This window comes from Typopeltis vanoorti, chromosome 15, assembly GCF_054136105.1.
Source record: "Typopeltis vanoorti isolate ZY-2024b chromosome 15, IOZ_Tvanoo_1.0, whole genome shotgun sequence".
NCBI classification, from domain to species: domain Eukaryota; kingdom Metazoa; phylum Arthropoda; class Arachnida; order Uropygi; family Thelyphonidae; genus Typopeltis; species Typopeltis vanoorti.
This window is the reverse complement of record NC_143563.1, coordinates 17994898-18016664: the sequence shown is the minus strand read 5'-3', so window position 1 is coordinate 18016664 and position 21767 is coordinate 17994898. Positions and strand designations below refer to the sequence as shown.

The 21767-nt window shown below is 35.3% G+C and overlaps 1 protein-coding gene across 1 annotated transcript in view; it reads right to left on the bottom strand.

The window, feature by feature from the left end:
* LOC150098430 (valine--tRNA ligase-like) overlaps positions 1 to 21767 on the bottom strand; it is a 382977-nt gene that overhangs the window by 255264 nt on the left and 105946 nt on the right. Inside the window, exons 6-7 of the mRNA XM_090405873.1 lie at positions 20820 to 20901; positions 4267 to 4386 (exon numbers count right to left, since the gene is read on the bottom strand). Coding sequence (XP_090261999.1) covers positions 4267 to 4386; positions 20820 to 20901 — 202 coding nt within the window. The remainder of the gene's footprint in view (positions 1 to 4266; positions 4387 to 20819; positions 20902 to 21767) is intronic.

Here is a 21767-nt window from a genome sequence, read left to right as displayed (position 1 = left end):
AAAATTCTTCTAGCCTGCTTAGGATTTGTTCTTGGTTCCTTATTGTAGTTCTATTCTTATCTTTTATTGCAGTTATTTGACTTTTGCCAACTGATAAATGTTTTCTTAGTATTTTCATATTTTTATTGTTTTCAATTGTTTCTTTTATTTTTTGGTGTTATAAGATCTCATTTCATTTCTCATCTTTTTCCTTATTGTTTTGAATAGTTCTGCATATTCTATTTTAGAAATTAAGTTTTTGTCTTGTTTTATATTTTGTCTCTTTTTTTAGTAGTTGTAAGGTTTCCTCTGAAAGTATATGGTCTTTTTGTTGCTTTTGAATTCATTGGCTGCTGAAATTATTACTTCCATAGGTTTTTGCTTATTTTATTTATGTCTTCTTCTTCAAATATATTTATTAAGTCTAGTTTTTGAGTGAGTTTTCTTCGTAATCCTTCTTCTTGTTTGATAGGTTTTAATTAAAAACTTCTTGATTTTTTGTTGTTTAGCCATTTTATTCTTTCCAATTTGGGGTTTATTTTAATTTTGGCTCTGACCAGTCTGTGGTCACTTCCTGTTTTTACTTGATTTAACACTGAGGTATCTTGAACTATTTCTTTATTATTACACTATCTTATTATTACATATTATTACACAATCTATTTCTATTGTAATCACACTTATTATTACATAATCTATTTCTATTGCACTTAATAACTGTTTTGGATAGCCATTGTCTCCTATTATATTCCATAATTTTTGTCTATTAACTCAGTCAAAGGCTTTTTCATAATCTATAAATGACAGACAAATCTGTAATTTAAATTCATATCTTTTTTTTTTCTATGATTAGTTTTAGTGTGAATACATTATTGCTGCATCTTCGACCTTCCTAAATTCAGCCTGTTCCACTAATATTATTATTATTATTATTTGACACCTCCAGGGAGTTCAAAGACTCATCGAGGGAGAGTGTGCCAACAGCATCGAACGATTGGTCCCCTTCCAAATACTAACCGCACTCAAACTTACTTAACTGAGCCATTAGTAGCAGAGGCTCTACCAATCGACCAACCTTTGCCGGCAGTAATAACAAACTATCAGCAATGATGTCTTTCAAATCTTACTATATAATTTATAAGCAGCATTTAATAAGCTAAAAATTTTCATATAAACTTCTATTTCCCTTCTTAAAAACAGATTCTTTAGCTTTTTTTTTTTTTTTTTTTTTTTTTTTTTTTAACATTCTTGGGGTATGCTGCAGGTAATCCAACAACAACTGTTTAACACGTTTGCTGCCGCGCTATTTAGACATAGTCTGTTCCCGCATGCCGAGCAATTTCACTTCTTAAAGGTCAGTACGGTAATCTCGTTGCCGGCGGTAAGCATCATACGAGTATACTCATAGTTGGCTTGTGCAGAGCATATACCATCTATGAGTATACACAGTTTTGCTGCTAGCTCCACAAGCCAAGCATTTTCACTTCTTTAAGGTCAGTACGGCAATCTCATTGCCGGCGGTAAGCGTCATACGAGTATAGTCGTAGCTGGCTTGTGTAGCTCATATACCAACTACGAGTATACTTGTAGTTGGCAGCGAACGTGTTAACAGATTCAGGAAAGGCGGTGGAGTGGTGGTGGTCAACGTACTTATTAACTCTGAAGTAATCTGTTCCTGCTTTTATTTTAATTTAATTTTTTTTTTTCCTTTGTGATAAAGCTTCCTCCAATTCCACCATCACCAATAAATTTATTCCTGTATTATTTATGCTCTTATTTTCTATTTCTTCTTTACTGGAATGGATCGTATAATAATTGTTTACAATACTAAATCCATTCTTCCTTTGAGATTCCTGAAATTTTTGCTACATCTTTTTCTGATTTATTTAAATATTTCATTAATTTATAAGCAATGTTTCAATGATCATGTAAATCATCTTCAATTACTAATAAATCTATTCCAAGAATCTAGGTGAGCTTTTCTTACAATAGTTTTCTGCAATATGTCTTTTAGTTCTGTAAGCTTCTAGTGATCTTGGTGTTTGTTTCTACAAGTGTTTTTCTTCTGTAGTTGCTACTATTTCATCATTCCAAATTTTCAGTCCTTTTTTTTCTTCTTGGTCTTTGTTTTTGTCACAAGAACCAATCTTGTGCTGTTTGTTTTATTCATTTGCTTATGTTTATCCATTCTTCATTTATGTTAGAAGAAACTGGAATTTCAGATGAGTACTTAGTGAGTCAATTCATTTCAATAGAGATTTCTAATACTATCCTCTTAGTATAAGTAAGTTTTATAGTTCCTTTCTACATTTTTCTTTTCATTATTCTAGTAGTAAGACTTATACGTTGGTTAGACATAACTGGTAATTAATTTACGGAATTGACAACGCATATAAAGTAAATTAATTAAAGATAACTTTAATGAATCACTTCTATATTTCGGCAATGTCACATTGCCATCTTCGGGAACATAAAGATATGGTATGTGCACTAAGGAACTAACAAAGCAAATGAGGAAGAAAATAAGAACTAATTTTGTTCCTAAAGTCCTAATGGTGCCCTCTTGCGGGCTAATTTGGTAGTCTTGGCAGTTGGGCTGAAGTTCTCAAAATGAAAGTCTCCCAAATTTGGGGCAGTTTCATGCACCCAAATTTGTTGAGGTTAGGAACGTTTTTTAGAGCTGCTGAAGATTCTTTGAATAGTCTTTCGTATTTAAACTTGCTGCGATGGATTATTTTTGTCTTCTTCCAACGAATTTTATGGTGGGTATCTAGGGCATGGTCTGCCAGCCCAGAGCGGCTGTACTGGTGAAACCGGATGTAGTCTTGGTGTTCTGAAATCCTGATATTTGTTGTTCTGCCTGTTTGGCCAAAGTAGGACAATTTGCAGCTGCAAGGGACCTGGTATACACCAGGTAGGTCTAGGGAAAGTGGTTGGTCTTTGGTAGAGCGGATAAGGGATGCCAACTTTTTATATGGTCTGTAACAGGAAGTAAGGTCATATTTTCTGAGGATATTAGTTATTTTTTCAGAGGTGCCCTGGATGTAGGGGATAGTGATAGACTTGGTGTAGTCTTTATTGTGGAGGGGGGGAGGGGGGTTGTGGTTTATAGGTTTTAGTATTTTTGGATTTTTTTGGGGTTGTAGCCATTGGCTAAGAAAGTGTTGAGGATGTGGTTTAGTTCCATAGTCAGGGCCTTGTGGGGTGGGGGGGGGGGGGGGTGGGGGGGGGGGGGGGTGGGGGGGGGGGGGGGTGGGGGGGGGGGGGGGTGGGGGGGGGGGGGGGTGGGGGGGGGGGGGGGTGGGGGGGGGGGGGGGTGGGGGGGGGGGGGGGTGGGGGGGGGGGGGGGTGGGGGGGGGGGGGGGTGGGGGGGGGGGGGGGTGGGGGGGGGGGGGGGTGGGGGGGGGGGGGGGTGGGGGGGGGGGGGGGTGGGGGGGGGGGGGGGTGGGGGGGGGGGGGGGTGGGGGGGGGGGGGGGTGGGGGGGGGGGGGGGTGGGGGGGGGGGGGGGTGGGGGGGGGGGGGGGTGGGGGGGGGGGGGGGTGGGGGGGGGGGGGGGTGGGGGGGGGGGGGGGTGGGGGGGGGGGGGGGTGGGGGGGGGGGGGGGTGGGGGGGGGGGGGGGTGGGGGGGGGGGGGGGTGGGGGGGGGGGGGGGTGGGGGGGGGGGGGGGTGGGGGGGGGGGGGGGTGGGGGGGGGGGGGGAAATTTGGGAGACTTTCATTTTGAGAACTTCAGCCCAACTGCCAAGAATACCAAATTAGCCCGCAAGAGGGCACCATTAGGACTTTAGGAACAAAATTAGTTCTTATTTTCTTCCTCCTTTGCTTTGTTAGTTCCTTAGTGCACATACCATATCTTTATGTTCCCGAAGATGGCAATGTGACATTGCCGAAATATAGAAGTGATTCATTAAAGTTATCTTTAATTAATTTACTTTATATGCGTTGTCAATTCCGTAAATTAATTACCAGTTATTTCTTTTCATTAGATTCTCATGGTTTTTTGTAATTTCTATTTTGCTTGTATTGCTATGTACTGTGATTACATTTTTTTCTGGTTGCATAATTTCCATTCCTTATTTCACACTTTTCTTGATTTTACATTTAAGATAGCATTTTTAAAATTACATAATAGGGGTTTCATTGTATTAACTATGAAATCATTATTCAATTAAATTCCATCTTCTAATCTACCTGAATTTTTTAATTTAAAAAATTCAATAATCAGTAAAAGGAAAATGAACAGTATTTAATAAATACTACACTTGAAGAAAAGACACACAACAACACCTCAATATCAGATACTGCTGATTTTAAATGAGATGACCAGTTCACCAGCCGTTCTTGACGAGAGATAAGACCAGCTTCAAATAGCTTAACGAATGTTTCTGTAACAGCAGCTGACATATTCTGAAAATAAACATAATGAATTTTTCATTTTCCATTTTTATAATTATATATAGGGCAAATGGCATGTAATGATACAAGCTTATCTGTTAATAAAGTATTTCATGTTAATATCCATAATAATAGATAGGAATAAGTTTTTGCTCTTTAGAACTGGCTTTATACCAAAGAAAAGAAAATTATTTCTCATTTGTAAAAGAAATCACTTCCAAAGGCAAAAGTACTTTGTTTGCATCTTTTCAAACAAAGATGCACATGAACTTGTCTAAGATTTAAGAGAAATCAATACCATTCCATACTAGATTGGAATAGTATTGCCTTCTGCAATATTATTATTATTATTATTGTACACACCTTGATGGAGTCCTAAAACTCATCATAGAAGACTCAAACTATCAACAAATATCTCTCATACCTCTCCTTAAAACCATTAACAGACAAAGCACTCACAACTGACTCAGGCAACCCATTCAATTCATTCACCACTCTACAAGCAAAAAATCTAGTCCTCATGTCTTTGCTAACCAAACTCTTACCCAATTTCCAGGGAACCTCTCTAGATGAGTGCTGAAACATTTTCCCTGCCTCATTCCTATAAATACCTTTAAGTAACTTAAACGTTTCTATCATATCCCCTTTTTCACCCATCAACCAACTTTTGCTATCTAGAAATCTTCAATCTATCCTCATGGAGAATACTCCACAGACAACTCACCATCTTGGTCACTCACCTCTGAATCTTCTAAACCACTTCCTCATTCTCAAGAAATCCAGGTGACCAGACCTGAGCAAAGCAGTCCACCTGTGGTCATATCAAGGCTTTATAAAGAGGAATGATAACTCCCTTATTTCTGCTTGTTAGTGTGTTCTTCAATAACCAAGCAATCCAGCGAGCTACCCTGGTTACTTTAGCGATATGCCCTCTAAACTTCAGCTCTCTATCTACTACTATCTCCAAATCCTTGGCTTCAATTTCCTGAAGTACAGTTCCCTCAATGTGATACAGAGCGTTTTTTATCTGTGTATCCCAAAATGCATAATTATTAAAAACAACACGTAAGTCCACAGTAATAACTTTAATTAATAAATAAGGTAGATATTTCGTACTAAAACTAATAGTACATCTTCAGTGTTACAAACAGATAGGAATAGAAACAATTATTCCTTCTATTCCTATCTGTTTATGACACTGAAGATGTACTATTAGTTTTAGTACGAAATATCTACCTTATTTATTAATTAAAGTTATTACTGTGGACTTACGTGTTGTTTTTAATAATTATACTATGCCACAGGTCCCTCTAAAAATACAAAATGCATGATGTTACACTTTTCCATATTAAACGTGTGGACAGACTTATGTGTTCGCCGAACATGTTGTTTATTATTTTAACGGTATAATAGAACACAGAAACTAAGTAAATAATTAATTTATTAACTTGATGCTGATATTTCGCTGGTGTTATAACCAGCATCTTCAGAGCACAAAAACACTGTTTGTCACAATACGCGAGACTAATGTTGTTTTAGTCTCGCGTATTGTGACAAACAGTGTTTTTGTGCTCTGAAGATGCTAGTTATAACACCAGCGAAATATCAGCATCAAGTTAATAAATTAATTATTTACTTAGTTTCTGTGTTCTATTATACCGTTAAAATAATAAACAACATTTTCAATATTAAATTGACATCCATTATGTTTTGCCCATACTGTCGGCATATTTGAATCATTCTGCAAGCTCTTTAAATCAGGGGTCAGCAACCGGCAGCCCAAACGTGCATTTTTGGCAGCCCATAAAAGGTTAACCATATTTACATGGCATGTGGCCCGTATGTTGAATTATTTAAATAATACATTTTATAATAAGAATGATAAATTAAAAATTTATTTTAATTTGTTATTCATATTATAGTAGGTATAAAATTTTAATATACTTTGTGATATCGCCGTACAACTTGCTGTGAATCAACTGTGTGAGTCATCATGAGTGGGGATAACATCTAACATGAGTGGAGATAAGATTGATATAATAAAAATTGATAACTTAAGTATTTTTTTTCACTCACTATTTTCGCTTAATTAAAAGCTTGTGGCCCAATTATTAAAAATAAACGTTGAATGTGGCCCGCGAGTCTGAAAAGGTTGCCGACCCCTGCACTAAATCATTTTAACTATTACCCTACCCAACTTTGCATCATCATCAGGAAACAACTATAAATATCTCCTCTCAAATTATTCCTATATCATTTATGTACAAATTAAACAGCAGTGGTCCAAGAACAGAGCCCTAAGGCACACCACTAAGTCACTTGCCTTCTGCTGTTCCATATAGTACTTTTTTTATATCTGTCAATCAGCCACTCTTTTATCCATATCATCAATTTCCTATCCCTCCCAATTTGTTGCAGTTTGTGTTTCAGAGTTCCATGTGGAATCCTGTCAAACAGCCTTGCAAACTCGAGCAGTATCATCATGTAGCCATTCCTTTTATCCAACTCAGTTGTCACTATTATAAAGACGTTAGTAGATCACTAAAACATGACTAATCCTTCACTCATAGATTATCACATTTTTATCCACCCATTCCTGAAATATATTTTTGACCAAATTTTTCAGCACGTTTACCACCACTCATGAGATACTAATTGGTTTATAATTTGCTACCAGAGACTTAGATCCTCCTTTATGTTAGGGAATTATTTTGCTCTCCTTCCACTCTCTTGAGACTTTGCCAGAGCTGAGACTTAAACTGCCTAGTCAAAGACATCACCAGTTCCTTTGCACATTTGTAAAATGCGAGCCAATATCGCATCCAATCCCACAGCTGTATTTGCATTCAGATTCTGCGATATACTAAGTACTTCCAATTATTCAACCTCTGTTCTCCCATCAGTCCCTATCACCTCTGTTATAACAATATCTTCACTTGGATGATATACCCTTTCAAAATGATCAATGAGTAACTCAACAATTTCATCTGCTTCTGTTACCTCTCTACCATCTGCACTCATTCACATTATTCTTCCAAAGCCATTCTTCTTCTTACTTGCCACATAATGAATTTTGCCTTGCTTACAATGCTGCTCACCTTTCTTGCCTGACCCTCATACTGTTCGTATGTTAACTAGTCAAATTTCTCCTTATATATCCTCCACAAACATTTTCTTTGTTTGCAACCCATGCTTAATGACACTACTCATCCATCTAACTCCTACCTGATTTACCCTCCTGACCTTGGGTATACACCATGATACTGCTTTCTACAAATACCCTTTGACTATTCCTCATGCACTGTGAACATGCTTCCCTTACATATCATTATGTTATGGTATGGCTTCAAGCTCCTCTTAGTGTATCATAATAACCTGACTTGTAGTTGCACATTTACCCTTCTTAACTGGAATCCACATTTTGCTACCTCCCAAGTCAAGACCATATGATCACTTTCCTCAATCAGAGGCAATGTAGCCACCTTAGTTATGGAATGATCTTCTAATCCTATAACAAGATCCAACACTCTTCATACCCCAAGTCTCCCCTCCATCATACTCTACTCCAAGTAATTATATCTCAGTAAGCGCATAAATTCCATTTCTTCTCTGCAATCTGATCTTTCTTTCTTTCTTGAAGTTGAAGTTCCCTGTTACTCGACTTGTATACTCACTGTACTAATCTGATGATGTATGTCTTCCACATCATTCCTGGCATGCACCCCCCCCCCCCAGCCCATAGCAGCAAGTTTTATATTTTGTCCTATTGGCTTCAATCTCACACCAGATTGACTCAAAAGAACTGCCATCTACCTGACTGACTGCTCCTATTCATGTTGGCTGCAATTCATCTACTACCATCAGTAGTACCCCAAATACGTCCCTGAAAATACTAAATCCATTACATTCTATCCCTGTAACTACATCATCTGCTGTTAGCCAAGTCTCACTGTTGCCTATAACGTTTGGCAAGGTTGCACTAACCAATGCCAAAAACTCCTCCCTCTTGTTCCTGATACTTCTGACATTGTTATATAGAAACTGTGGCATCCCTATAAGCTCACAACCACCTTTACTTCTTGAAATAACTACCCTATTCAATATTTTTGCTCAGGAGACTGGATTCTGCACCTTTTTTTTGTTGATCATTCTCACACTCATGCTTCATGGGTGCCTTCATACACACACTCATCTGCAATTGCCCTAATTTCTTTAGTTTTCCTGACTTTGTAATTCCACACTCTCAATGAACAAAGCTCTCTAGACACATAACTATGAATACATTTAAGTGCAGTCTATCAGCATTGTACAAATCTTTACATCCATCAAATTCAGGGCATAGGTCAACCAAACTATATACCATTCCTTCTGCACAAGCTGCGTATTCATTCATCAGCTATCAGCATCCTCCTCCTCAGTTTGCCTGATAGTGTGAAAATAAACTTACAAACTGAACCTTCTCACTCTTCTTTTTCAATTCTTCCAGTAACTCTTTCACAACTTCCATTATACTATATTTCTTACCTCTCAAGTCATTGGTTCCAACCAAAACAATCAAATCTTTCACCTTACCTCTCTTCATTATGAGAGCAATGCTTCTTCTTCTAGCTTTACAACTCTTCATGAGTTTTAGCTTGAGAAACAATTTTTAGCCATTCTTTTCTTTTGTGGGCAATATTCTTTCAATTCTTAACTTTCAGAGTTGCAAGATCTTTTGGTACATCACCAATCCATCTTTTTCTTGGTCTACCTTTCTTCCTTTGTCCTGATGGTTTCCATCGAAATTTTTTTTTAACTCCTCTATCTTTTCCCACTAAACACTGTGCAAAACTGGTTAAACAAGAGTCATGGGAAAACTTGGGCAAGAACATAGAAAATAAATATCAAAAAGGTGGCAAGATATTCTTGAGGTTGTTGAAGAAGCTCAGAAATGGAGGAAAGAGTGCTGTAAAAGGAATTAGAGATGATAAAGGTGATATGAAAACTGGAGAAAAAGATATCCTTGAAGTATAGAGTAAGTACTTCGAAAAATTGCTAAATGAAACTAGCAGTGATGACAGCACAGTGATAAAAAAACACTGACCAGGCATGCAATCAGGAATACATATCCATACTTGAAGTAGAAAAAGCCATCAAAAGTCTGAAATGTGGAAAGGCAGCTGGAGTAGATGATATTAGACCAGAAATGCTCAAGTATGGAGATATAAAAGTTTTACAGTGGCTACACTGCATAGTTCAGAGGGCCTGAACTGAAGGACGAATTCTAGATGATTGGAGTAGAGCTCTCATAGCACCCATATATAAAAAGGAAAATAAAACTGATTGTGAGAATTACAGAGGTATTTCTCTACTGAGTGTTCCTGGTAACATTTATGCCAGTATACTTGAGAAACGGTTGAGAAGGATTGTGGAAGAGAAGCTTGGTGAAGAACAAGCTGGATTCAGGCCAAATAGAGATTGTCAGGATCAGATTTTCACTTTACGACAAATAGTCGAGAAAGCATGGGAATATAACAAAGATCTGTATTTAAGTTTTGTAGATCTAGAAAAAGCATATGACAAGGTGCCAAGATACAAGCTATTCAAAACACTACAGTTGTATGGTGTCAGTGGATCATTATATCATGCAATACATAGTCTCTATTTGAGTTGTAAGTCAGCAGTTAGAATTGAAGGAAGTACAGGAAGATGGTTTAATGTTAAATCTGGTATCAGACAAGGATGTACATTATCCCCTCTCTTATTCATTATCTATATGGATCACATTATGAAGGAAAGTGGTATTAAACATATCAAAATTGGAGGTATTAATCTCAACTCTTTGCTTTATGCGGATGATGTTATACTTCTAAATAAATACACTACAAGTTTGCAAGATTCCCTGACTAAATTGAATAACTGTTGTAATAGATATGGTATGAAGGTCAGCATTAAAAAGACAAAGACAATGAAAATAGGTAGAATTGTTGAAAATGTCAACGGTGGTGTTGTGAACGGGGAACCTGTGGAACAAGTAAAATATTTCAGCTACTTAGGCACGATTTTTAGTTAAATTAAATATGGAAATAGACAACAGAATCAACAAAGCTGGTATTGAAGGAAGTCAATTGAATAAATTCATATGGAATAAGAGAGAAATTAGTCGGAACACTAAATTAGCTGTATACAAGACAGTGTTCAAACCAATTTTAACTTATTGATCTGAGTGCTGGGTTAGAAGTAAAACACTTGACGAAAGTCTAGAGACAGCAAATATAAGAGTCCTGAGAAAGATTATAGGCATGAACAGATGGCATCAATGGCAATATCATATCAAAAACAAGGATATTAGGAAAGAACTTGATATTGTCAGCATCCAGGAATGCATTAGCAGAGCTAATCTCAGGTGGTATGGTCACTTAAGCGGAATGTCAGAAGAAATATTAGCAAAACAAGTATTCTCTGACAGGTTGGCAGGAAAAAGACCTAGAGGAAGACCTAGATATAGGTGGATTGATAGAAGACAGAAATATAAGACCTGATAATATTGGAGTCTTGACATTTAACAGACTGATTTGGAGGAAAATTGTAGATAAGAAGTTAGTAATAATGTAAATTTTTCATGTAGTACTATCATATCCTGTACACTCCTTGAGGGTATATATCAGGAATTTGATGATGATGATCTTTTTCCATTCTTTCTATATGCCCAAATCATGCTACTCTGTGACTTTATATATCTTACTATATCTTCCCCATTAGTTAGTTGTTTAAGTTCATTATTTGTTCTAATTCTCCATATCCCATTTTCTTCTTTTATTGGTCCATATACCTCCCTTGTGAAGAAATGTGAATAATGGAAAAAAAATGAAAACAATGTGAAGAAATGGAAAATTATGAGAGAGTGGAAAGGTATGATCTTTTATATGAAAAAGCAAGAAGCATGAATCACAAGAGAAATGGAATTCGAGCTGGAGGCATAGAAAATAAGAATGGAGAAATCATAACTGAAGAAGATAAAATCCTAATGAGATGGAAGGAATACATTGAAGATCTATATGACAAGGAAAATAGACCAAATGAGTTGCCATTAGAAGATATAAAGAAGGTAAATGAAGATGATCTAGGCCCAGAAATTTTGAAGATAGAAGCAGAAATGGCCATTAAAAAACTAAAATGTAGAAAGGCAGAAGGAATAGATGAAATACCTGCAGAATTCCTGAAACAACTTCAGAAGAAAGGAACTGAAGAAATAACCAAAATAATAAATTTAATTTATAACAAAGGAGAACTACCAAAAGATTTTATGACCTTATTATTTATACCTATACCAAAGAAAAGTAATGCAGTGAACTGCAAGGAATTTAGAACAATTAGCCTCATTTCCCATACATCTAAACATGAAAAATTGCATCTAAAGTGGAAGAATTTCTTGAAGAAGATCAGTTTGATTTCAGTTTGATTGTAGTGAAACAAGAGATGCGATTGGACTGTTAAGAATAGTAAATGAAAGAAATCTGGAAGTGAACAAAGAAATTAATATCTGTTATATAGATTTTGAAAAGCTTTTGACTATGTAAAATGGGATAAGATGGTGGAAGTAATGGAAAAGATTGGTATAGATTGGAAAGACAGAAGGCTAATTATTTCACTATATATGGGACAAACTGCCATGGTGAGAGACATATATGGTACAACAGAACCAGGTATCATTGGATGAGGAGTAAGACAAGGCTGTTCTCTGTCACCAATTTTGTTCAACATGTATTCCAAAGCAATGCTAAAAGAAGCACTGGAGAATTCGGAAGAAGGAATAAAGATTGGAGGTAGACAGATATTTGCAATAAGATATGCAGATGACAAGGCATTACTATCAAACACTGAAACAGGACTACAACATCTGCTGTAAAGATTACTGGAATCCTGTATCATTATGGAATGAAAATTAACATCAGAAAAACAAAGGTAATGAAAATAGCAAGGAAAGAGGCAAATATGGATATCAGAATGCATGGGGAAAAATTGAATCAAGTAAAGACATTTAAATATCTAGGAAGTATTATTAGTAGTGATGGAAGATGTAAAAGCGACATAAAAGCAAGAATAGCAATGGGAAGAGATGCCTTTAGTAGAAAATTGGAATTTATTCAGAAGTAAAATGGATAGAAACCTAAAGAAAAGACTAATGAAATGTTATGTGTGGAGTGTTGCCCTCTATGCATCTGAAACTTGGACATTGAAGAAAGAAGAAATTAAAATTTTGGAAAGCTTTGAGATGTGGATTTGGAGAAGGATGGAAAAAATCAAATGGACAGATAAAATACCTAATGAAGAGGTCTTAAAAAAAGCAGAAAAAGAAAGAAGTCTGTTAAGGAGGATAAAAAGAATCAAGGGAAACTGGATCGGACATATTCTGAGAGGGAATTGAATCATCAGAGATGCCATCGAAGGAAAAATAGACGGAAAAAGACCCCGAGGAAGAGTAAGGAAAACAATGCTAGATGACATGCTCAATGGAGACAGGTACACAACCTTGAAAGAGAAGGCTCAGAACAGAAGAGAGTGGAAGGAAAGTTTCTGCTACTAAAAGAAGAACCTGCTCAATTGCAAAATACTCAAGAAGAAGAAGAAGGAGATATCTTCCTTAATTTTTTCCTTTTGAAGATTCTCAATCTATTTATATCTTTTTGTGTTAATGGCCACGTTTTGCATGTTGTTATAGGTCATATAATTGTTTAAGTTTTAATTTAGAATTACTCATTAGTTTTTTTATAAATATAATAATACTTATTTCCATCCATGATTCTACTATTAATTTCTTCTGATATTTTATTGTTTGTTGTTATTAATGAAACTGTATTCACCTATATTATATCTTGTAATGTTTTTATTTATTGTCTTTCCACATTGCATATGTTTAGTCTTCTGTTCGTTGATTTGTATTCCAACTACTTTAGCATTTCTATTAAATTTTTCAAATTTCTCTTCTAAATATTTTCTCCTGCTACTTAATTATTGCTATATCCTCTCATATTTAACTTTCTTATTATCACTTCAAGTTCCAAATTAAATAAACTTGCTGAAAGTGTATCTCCTTGTCTTATTCCACAGTTTATTTCAAAGGGGACCTGGTAATTCCCCTTGTATTTTAATTACTGCTTTGGATCCTGCTAATATAAATTAATCTAATTAGTTTTCCTGGTATTCCCAGTGTTTTCAAGCTATGTATCATTCCTTGTCTATATAATTTATCAAATGCTTGTTTTGTAAATCAATATATAAATTATGAAGTTCTATATCATATTCTAGGCATTTTTCGTATATATTTCGTAGCATAAATATATTATCAATTGTGGATCTTTTATTTCTGAAACCACACTGATGCTCTTCTATTATTGTTTCTATATATATGGTTCTAATCTTTTATATATCATACTTGATAAGATTTTGTATGTTATATTCAATAATGTAAATAGTCCTGACAATTCATTTGATCCTTTTTATATGTTGGTTGGATTATTCCAATTATTTGGATTTTTTCTTCTTTCCATATATCATATCAAATAATAAATTTCTTTCCATAAGATTTCACCTGCATTCTTTATAAGTTCTCCTATTATCCCATCTACTTCTACTTCTGGTGCTTGAAAACTTTTAATTTGTTTTATTATTGCCACTATTTCTTTATAAGTTGGTTCTTGAATTCTTTCTTCTATATTTCTGCAATTATTTTGATCTTCATATTCCTTATTTTCTTCTGCTGTCATCTTAAATATCTTAATTCCTTAAAATATTCCTTCCATCTTTAACTAATTCTTTCTCAGTTAATACTTTTCCTTCTTTATTCTTACATCCTATCATTTGTGTATCAAAATTATGTATTAACGTTTTTAATTCTTTATAGAATTTTCTAGTTTCTCTTTTCTCATTATACTGCATTATTTGTTCCACTTTCTTCTCCATCATTTCTTTCTTCTTCTTTTTACAAATTAAATTTCCTGCTTTCTTTTTACTTCATATTCTTCTCTATTATATCTTGTGTTCCTTTGTAGATACTTTTTCCTTGCTTTATTTTTCAATCCAATTATTTCCTTACATTCTTCATCAAACCATTCATTTCTATTTTTCCTATACCATCCTATTTCTTCTTCAGCTGCATTTATGACTGTTTGTTGGATTTAGTCCCATTTTCTTTCTATATTCTTTCTTTTTTCTATTGTTTTAAAAAAAAAAAAAAAAAAAAAAAATCATCTAACACCTTTTTATTCCCGTATAGGAGGGAGTAGGCGAGGCCATTTAGCCCTATCTAACTTTTGGAGACTGAGTGGGCAGTTCAATCTCCACTGGTACCAATCAGAGATAGATGGCCCAAGGCTATCACTAATTAAGCGGTACTCAGTGAAGAGAGACGGCTCAAATGTGCCGCCATCTCGTGGTCCCTAACCCTAACACAATATATTTAATGTCTGAAATAATGTGGGTTCTACGGTCGATTTTCTTGAGTTTACAAGACGAAAAACCCGAGTTTCCGGGAGGAAAAACCTGCTTGCCCGTGCCAGAGATTGACTAACTCGGGAACCGATCGAAAAAAGGCTTAGAAAAATTTCCTCTAGTCGCCGACTAGACTCGAAACCAAGTCTTCCTTCGTGCGGCCAAGCGCCGTGGTTGGCAAACGCCACATCCACTGAGCTACACAGGCTCCTCTCTATTGTTTTAATATCTTTTATTTTCTTCTGATATTTATCAATTATTTCCTTATTTTGGAATGCTTCAGTATTTCATTTCTTCATCTTTTCAGTTTTCTTTTAGTCTACATTTGATATTCTATATATAAATTTAATTTTAACTAACATATGATCAGATTCACAATTTGCTCCTCTATATGCTCATACATCATTAACTGAACTTGCCCATCTTTTCGAAATCAAGACATGATCTATTTGATTACATTCTTTGGTTGTTGGAATAATCCAGGTCCCCAAATGTATCTTCTTATGTTGAAAACATGTACTCATTATTCTAAGTTTATATGATATTGCTAATTGTATAAGTCTATTTCTGTTTTCACTGGTTTCTTCAAGTAAACTATACTTGCCAATTACTCCATGAAATATGTCTTCTTTCCCTATTTTTGTATTAAGATCCCCTAATATTATTATGGCATCATTTTTATTTATTTTTTCATGTCTCTTGTAAATCCTCATATCCTTGTAAAATTGATCAATCACAATCTCATCAGCATTTTCAGTCGGTGCATATATGTTAATAAAAGTGATATTATAGAATTGTCCTTTAATTCATAACTTGCAAATTCTTTCATTGATTGGCGTGAATCCTAAAATTGACTTTACTATCTTCATTCTAATTATAAATCCTACTCCATAATTTCCTTGTTCCATTATAATACATAATATAATCTTTTTATTTATTCTTCCTTTTCCTCTCCATCTTATCTCCTGTAATACTGTAACATCCAATCCATATTTCTTTAACTTTTCTGCTATACTCTGCACTTTCCCTACCTGTAACACTGTTCTAACATTCCATGTTCCAAAATTCATTAACCTTTTTCTTTTCATGTGTCGTTTCCTTGAAGTCAGTCTGACTTTCAATTGTTTAGCTTTCTTAACAAGAGATTTTTTTTTTTTACAGGAATGGGTTGTTAGCCCATTGCCAAATCCCCAACCTGGAGACAGGGTGGCCCAGCTATACCCACAGGCACTGGATACCCATTTAATGTAGCCTCTTACGACATGCATGGGCTACATTGGGATTATTCTTTAACTCCGGTCACCACACGGGGAATGACAGCATTACTAATATTATTAATTTTTGCAACAGGGAAACAAGATTTTGTAGCACCTTCATCGGTTTAAAAGAACTTATGCTCTTTTTTTGTCATATTCTTACAATTTTCTTTTTGGTTTCGACCTCTTGTTTTTTTCTAGTCTCAGTTAGACTAATCTCTTGCTTTGTCCTATGAAGGACTACATGCAAGTGAGCTATTTCTTTATTCAGGTCTTCTATGTTCTCCTAAACTTCTGCATAAGCTATCTTACCGCTACTTTCAATCACCTTTTATATTTTCTTTTACCATCATTTAAACCTAACTCCACTCAATTGAATACTTTCAGTTTCATGGCTTTCAGTACTAACCTCCACTACTTCATTCTCTCACTTCTGACAAGTCACATTTCTGGTCATAAAACATCTACAACACACTCTTTCTCCACTGCCACTCTCATATCATAATCCATTTTCTCTTGGAAACAAATACACACACTACATTTCACAAAATCACCCATGTCAATCCCCCCTGCACATTGATGTCTTGGGTGCTATTCTTATCATTTGCATCGACACAATGAATAATACAGCTTATCTATCATACACGATATAAATATATGTGAAAAATAAATAAACATGCTCACCCACACAGTCATACACAAAAATACTACAATCGCTAATTATCAAATTATCATTAAATCAATATTATTGTTTTAATGTGAGCTCATGACCACACAGCCCATCCAGTTGAAAATAAACATAGGTTTCTGTCTGTAGTTTAGTAGGATAGTCATTATTTAACCATCTAAACAGCTTTGATGTATTTAGAGAAATAATTACATGGATGCAAAGTGTCCATTAAAATTTTGATACTATTGAAAAAATGTGGATCTTCATCAGAGATAGATAGTTGTTGAAAGTTTTTCACTTGGTTATATTAAAAATTAAAGATACCAAGAAATTATATACTTGGTTTAATCCATTATCCAAGTGTGAGCAAACAAAGTTTTCACCTGAAGTATCTTTCGGACTGGGGCAACTTACAGCAAAGGTTGTATTAGTTCTCATCACTTGCCTCAGTATCTCCCATAATGCAAAGCACATCTCCTTGCAGACATGTATAATGCTATGCATTAAGGGAAGGGTCACTACCCAAACCAGTTTCAATCTTTATTGAGGTCTCATCAGTGGGAGCCAGACCCAAAAGTGGTGATACTGAGGTGGAAGTAATGGAGAACTCATATTTCCATATACCAGTTGCCAAAAGGTGTCACACATTATTAAAAATACTACTAATAATAATAAGGTGTGACACCTTTTGGCAACTGATATATGGAAATATGACTTCTCCACCTCAGTATCACCACTTCTGGGTCTGGCTCCCACTGATGAGACCTCAATAAAGGTTGAAACCAGTCTGGGTAGTGACCCTGCAAGGAGATGTGCTTTGCATTATGGAAGATACTGAGGCAAGTGATGAGAACTTATACCACCTTTGCTGTGAGTTGCCCCAGTCCTGAAAGATACTTCAGGTGCAAACTTTGTTTGCTCAAACTTGGATAATGGATTAAACCAAGTATATAATTTACACATTTTCCTAATATGTACCTTCAACAGGTGTACAGACCAGACTACTATGACAGTACTAAATAATTAAGTTGGCATTATTACTAATTTCATATCAACAATATTCCTCCAAATTAGACTATCACTTGTCAGCATTCCAATACCATCATAGCTAACATTTCAGTCATCTATAGCGCTTCAGACTTAATCAATCCACCTATATCTTGGTCTTCATCTCCATCTTTTTCTTGAAAATATGGCTTCAAACACTGGTTTTGCTAATTTTTCCTCTGTCATACCACCTCAGATTAGCCCTACTCACACATTCTTGAATGTTAACAATGTAAACATCCTAATATTTTAATTTTTAATATGACTTTTCTCACAACAGTCAATATCTGCCATCTCTAATCCTTCATAAAGTGCTTTATTTCTAAGCCAACTCTCAAATCCATAAAAACTGGTTTGGATGCTTGTATACCTGCTACTTGAGTATTTTGACTGCTCTCTCTCATTCCATATCAATTTATTCAACTACCTCTCCACCATACCAGATTTGCTTATTCTGTTGTCCATTTACCAATTTAATTTGCAATCTTCAGTAAAAACTGTGCCTAATAATTTACTTGTTCTAATGAGAACTCAGCTGAATTTTTTTATGTTCCTGCCTATTTTCATAGTTTGGTTTTTTTATTGCTGATTTTCATGCCAAATAACTGTTATTCAATTTAGTTAGAGAATCCTGGAGACTAGATGTGCACTAGATGTGCTTAGGAGCAGATAATCTGCATAAAGCAAAGACTAAGTTTGACATCTCCAATTCTAATATCGGATTTAATGCCAATTTCTTTCATACTGATTCACATGATGAATATAAGCAAAGATAGTGTGCACCTTTGTTTTTCATCTCATTTTATATCACACTACCTTCTCATATTTCCTTCAATTCTAATTGCTGGCTTACAACTTAAATATAGACTATATATTGCTCTATATGCCATATAATTGTAACATTTTGAAAAGCTTTTCTATGAGCTTGTTGTTGTATGGTTTTTTCCAGATCCACAAAACTGAAGTACAGATCTTTGTTATATTCTCATGATTTCTCAACTATTTGTCATAAATTGCAAATCTTGACCATCTCTATTTGGCATGAACCTAGCTCGTTCTTCTCCAAGTATCCCTTCCACAATTTTTCTCAGCCTCTTTTCGTGTATGCTTAGAAAAATCTTACCTGGAACACTTAGTAGAGAGATTCCTCTGTAATTCTTACATTCAGCTTTATTCCCACTTATATATATTTATACTTCCATTATAATTTGAGCATTTCTGGTCGAATATCATCTATTCCAATTGCTGTTTCACATTTTAGACATTTGATATAATAAATTTAGTTTAATCCTTTATCCAAGTGTGTGCAAACAAAGTTTGTGCCTGAAAGTATCTTCAGGACTGGGGTAAAGTGGTACAACACCAGGCAACTCCTTGCAAAGGTGGAGCAAGCTACCAACACTCCTATCTCAGTATCTCCCATAATGCAAAACACATCTCCTTGCGGATATGTATAATGCTATGCATTAAGGGATGGGCCACTACCCAGACTAGTTTTGACCTTTATTGAGATCTCTTCAGTGGGAGCCTGGCCCAAGTGGAGATACTAGGCAGAGAAGCATTAGCAAGGTCATCTCCTCCTATAGGAGCTGCCAAACGACATGCCACCTTTTTATTAAATTACTCTGGATTTAGAGAAAGATGTTGAAAGGTTATTTTTCACTTGGTCTACGTTGTTGTACACGGTGTTATACCACTTTACCCCAGTCCTGAAGATACTTTCAGGCACAAACTTTGTTTGCACACACTTGGATAAAGGATTAAACTAAATTTATTATAGTCTGACCAAGTGAAAAATAAACTTTCAACATCTTTCTCTAAATCCAGAGTAATTTAATAAAAAGGTGGCACATTGTTTGGCAGCTCCTATAGGAGGAGATGACCTTGCTAATGCTTCTCTGCCTAGTATCTCCACTTGGGCCTGGCTCCCACTGAAGAGACCTCAATAAAGGTTGAAACTAATCTGGGTAGTGGTCCTTCCCTTAATGCATAACATTATACATATCCGCAAGGAGATGCGTCTTGCATTATTGGAGATACTGAGATAGGAGTGTTGGTAGCTTGCTCCACCTTTGCAAGGAGTTGCCCGGTGTTGTACCACTTTACCCCAGTCTTGAAGATACTTTCAGGCGCAAACAAAGTTTGCGCCTGAAACACACTTGGATAAAGGATTGAACTAAATTTATTATAGTCTTACCAAGTGAAAAATAAACTTTCAATAGACATTTGATAGTTTTACTACCTCAAGTATTGATGTGTGTTCCTGGGTAAGATTTATGTACTAAGAGTGTTCTTATGCAAGTATACATGAGAAACAGCTAAGAAAAGTTGTGAAATAAAAACCCGGAGAAGAACAAGCTAGATTCATGCCAAATTAAGAATGTCAAGATCAGATTTTCACTTTAAGACAAATAGCTGAGAAATCATGGGAATATAACAAGATGACAAGAGAAAAGTCAATATTTTCCACTTATAGCAGGCTTGTTAGTTGATCTACATATTCCTAAAAACTGAACACATCATCTTTTTATTTAGTATAAAAAATTGTATAGTATCTTCAAAGACATTGTATTATTCTTTTTAAAGCAACAAGCATAGACTTTTTGCTTTAAAAACTGTTTAATGTAATGCTATCTTACTTATTATAGGAAGAAGTGGTATAATAAAGTTCACATCTAGTCTTTAGAGCAGAGTTATTTGTTTAACCAGTGATATCACTCCTGTTATAGGTGCAACAACCTTTAATGTGTGAGAATGGCATAAAAATAAATAAATAAAAGAATTAAGCATGATAGTATAGCCTGACAGGTACTGCTGACATAAAATTCAAACCACTCACCAGTTTATTCTCTAAAATTATTAAAATGTAAATAATACCAAATAGAATTTAAAAGATCAGTACGAAAGTATCTTTTTTCTCTTTCTTCTGACTTTCAAAATTATAGATTAATTATGCAGAAAAGCCAAAACAGAATTACTGAAAATATACAATTGATACCTACTTTATCCATTGTAAATGTACATCTGGAGAAGTCCAGAGAAGCTCCTAATCTTTTCAGTTGTTCAAATATTTTTTCAATTTTGCTGCAATGAGATAAAGGACATAAAAGAAAGGAAATCTTTAAATAGTAAACTACATATAAAATATTTTAAAGCTAAAACACTTTTTGTGGGTAGCTAGGCTATTAAAAGGCAGTGATAAATGTAACACTTAATTACATAATGCAACTGTTCAGGTTCTTCAAAATTAGCAGTAGTTAAATAATACTGTTTGCATGATTTATATAAAAAAATTCCAGGTTGTTAAAAAAAGTACAACCTCTACACAGTTTTTAAGCCCCACTGGAAACTTGCTGCCCTTATCCATTCCACCAAAGATGAGCTTTAAAAAAATAATCAGTCTCTCCCATTCCTCAGCCATTACTTCAGAAGGATTTCAGAAATGTCATCATCATCATCCCCTACATCCATGGCACATTGGAAAAAATAGCCAGGTCTTTAAAAAAGTAAAACTTCTACACAGATTTTGAGTCCCACCAGAAAACTTGTTACCCTTATCCGTTCTACCAAAGATCAGCTCCCTCCTCTCTCAGTGCCTGGAGTATATAAAGTACCCTGTTCCTGCAAGTTGAATTACTTCAAACAGGCAGGTAAATCAGTCACTCTCCATTTAGATGAACACAAATTGTAAATCACGACTATGGTCAATCTTATCTTGCAAACCATGTGGATACAACTCTCAGGATCTTCTGGAAGAAAACTACCATGCTCCACTATAGTAAATTTAAAAAGGAAAGACTGTTTTTGAAATCTGCAGCAGAACTCAGAAATCGATCTAATTTAAACAAATATGGATACATAAAACTTCCCAAAAATTTGGGAAACAATAATCGTCAGAGGTCCCAGTTTACCTCTTAGGCTACCTGCAAACAGAAGATCCTGAGAGTTGG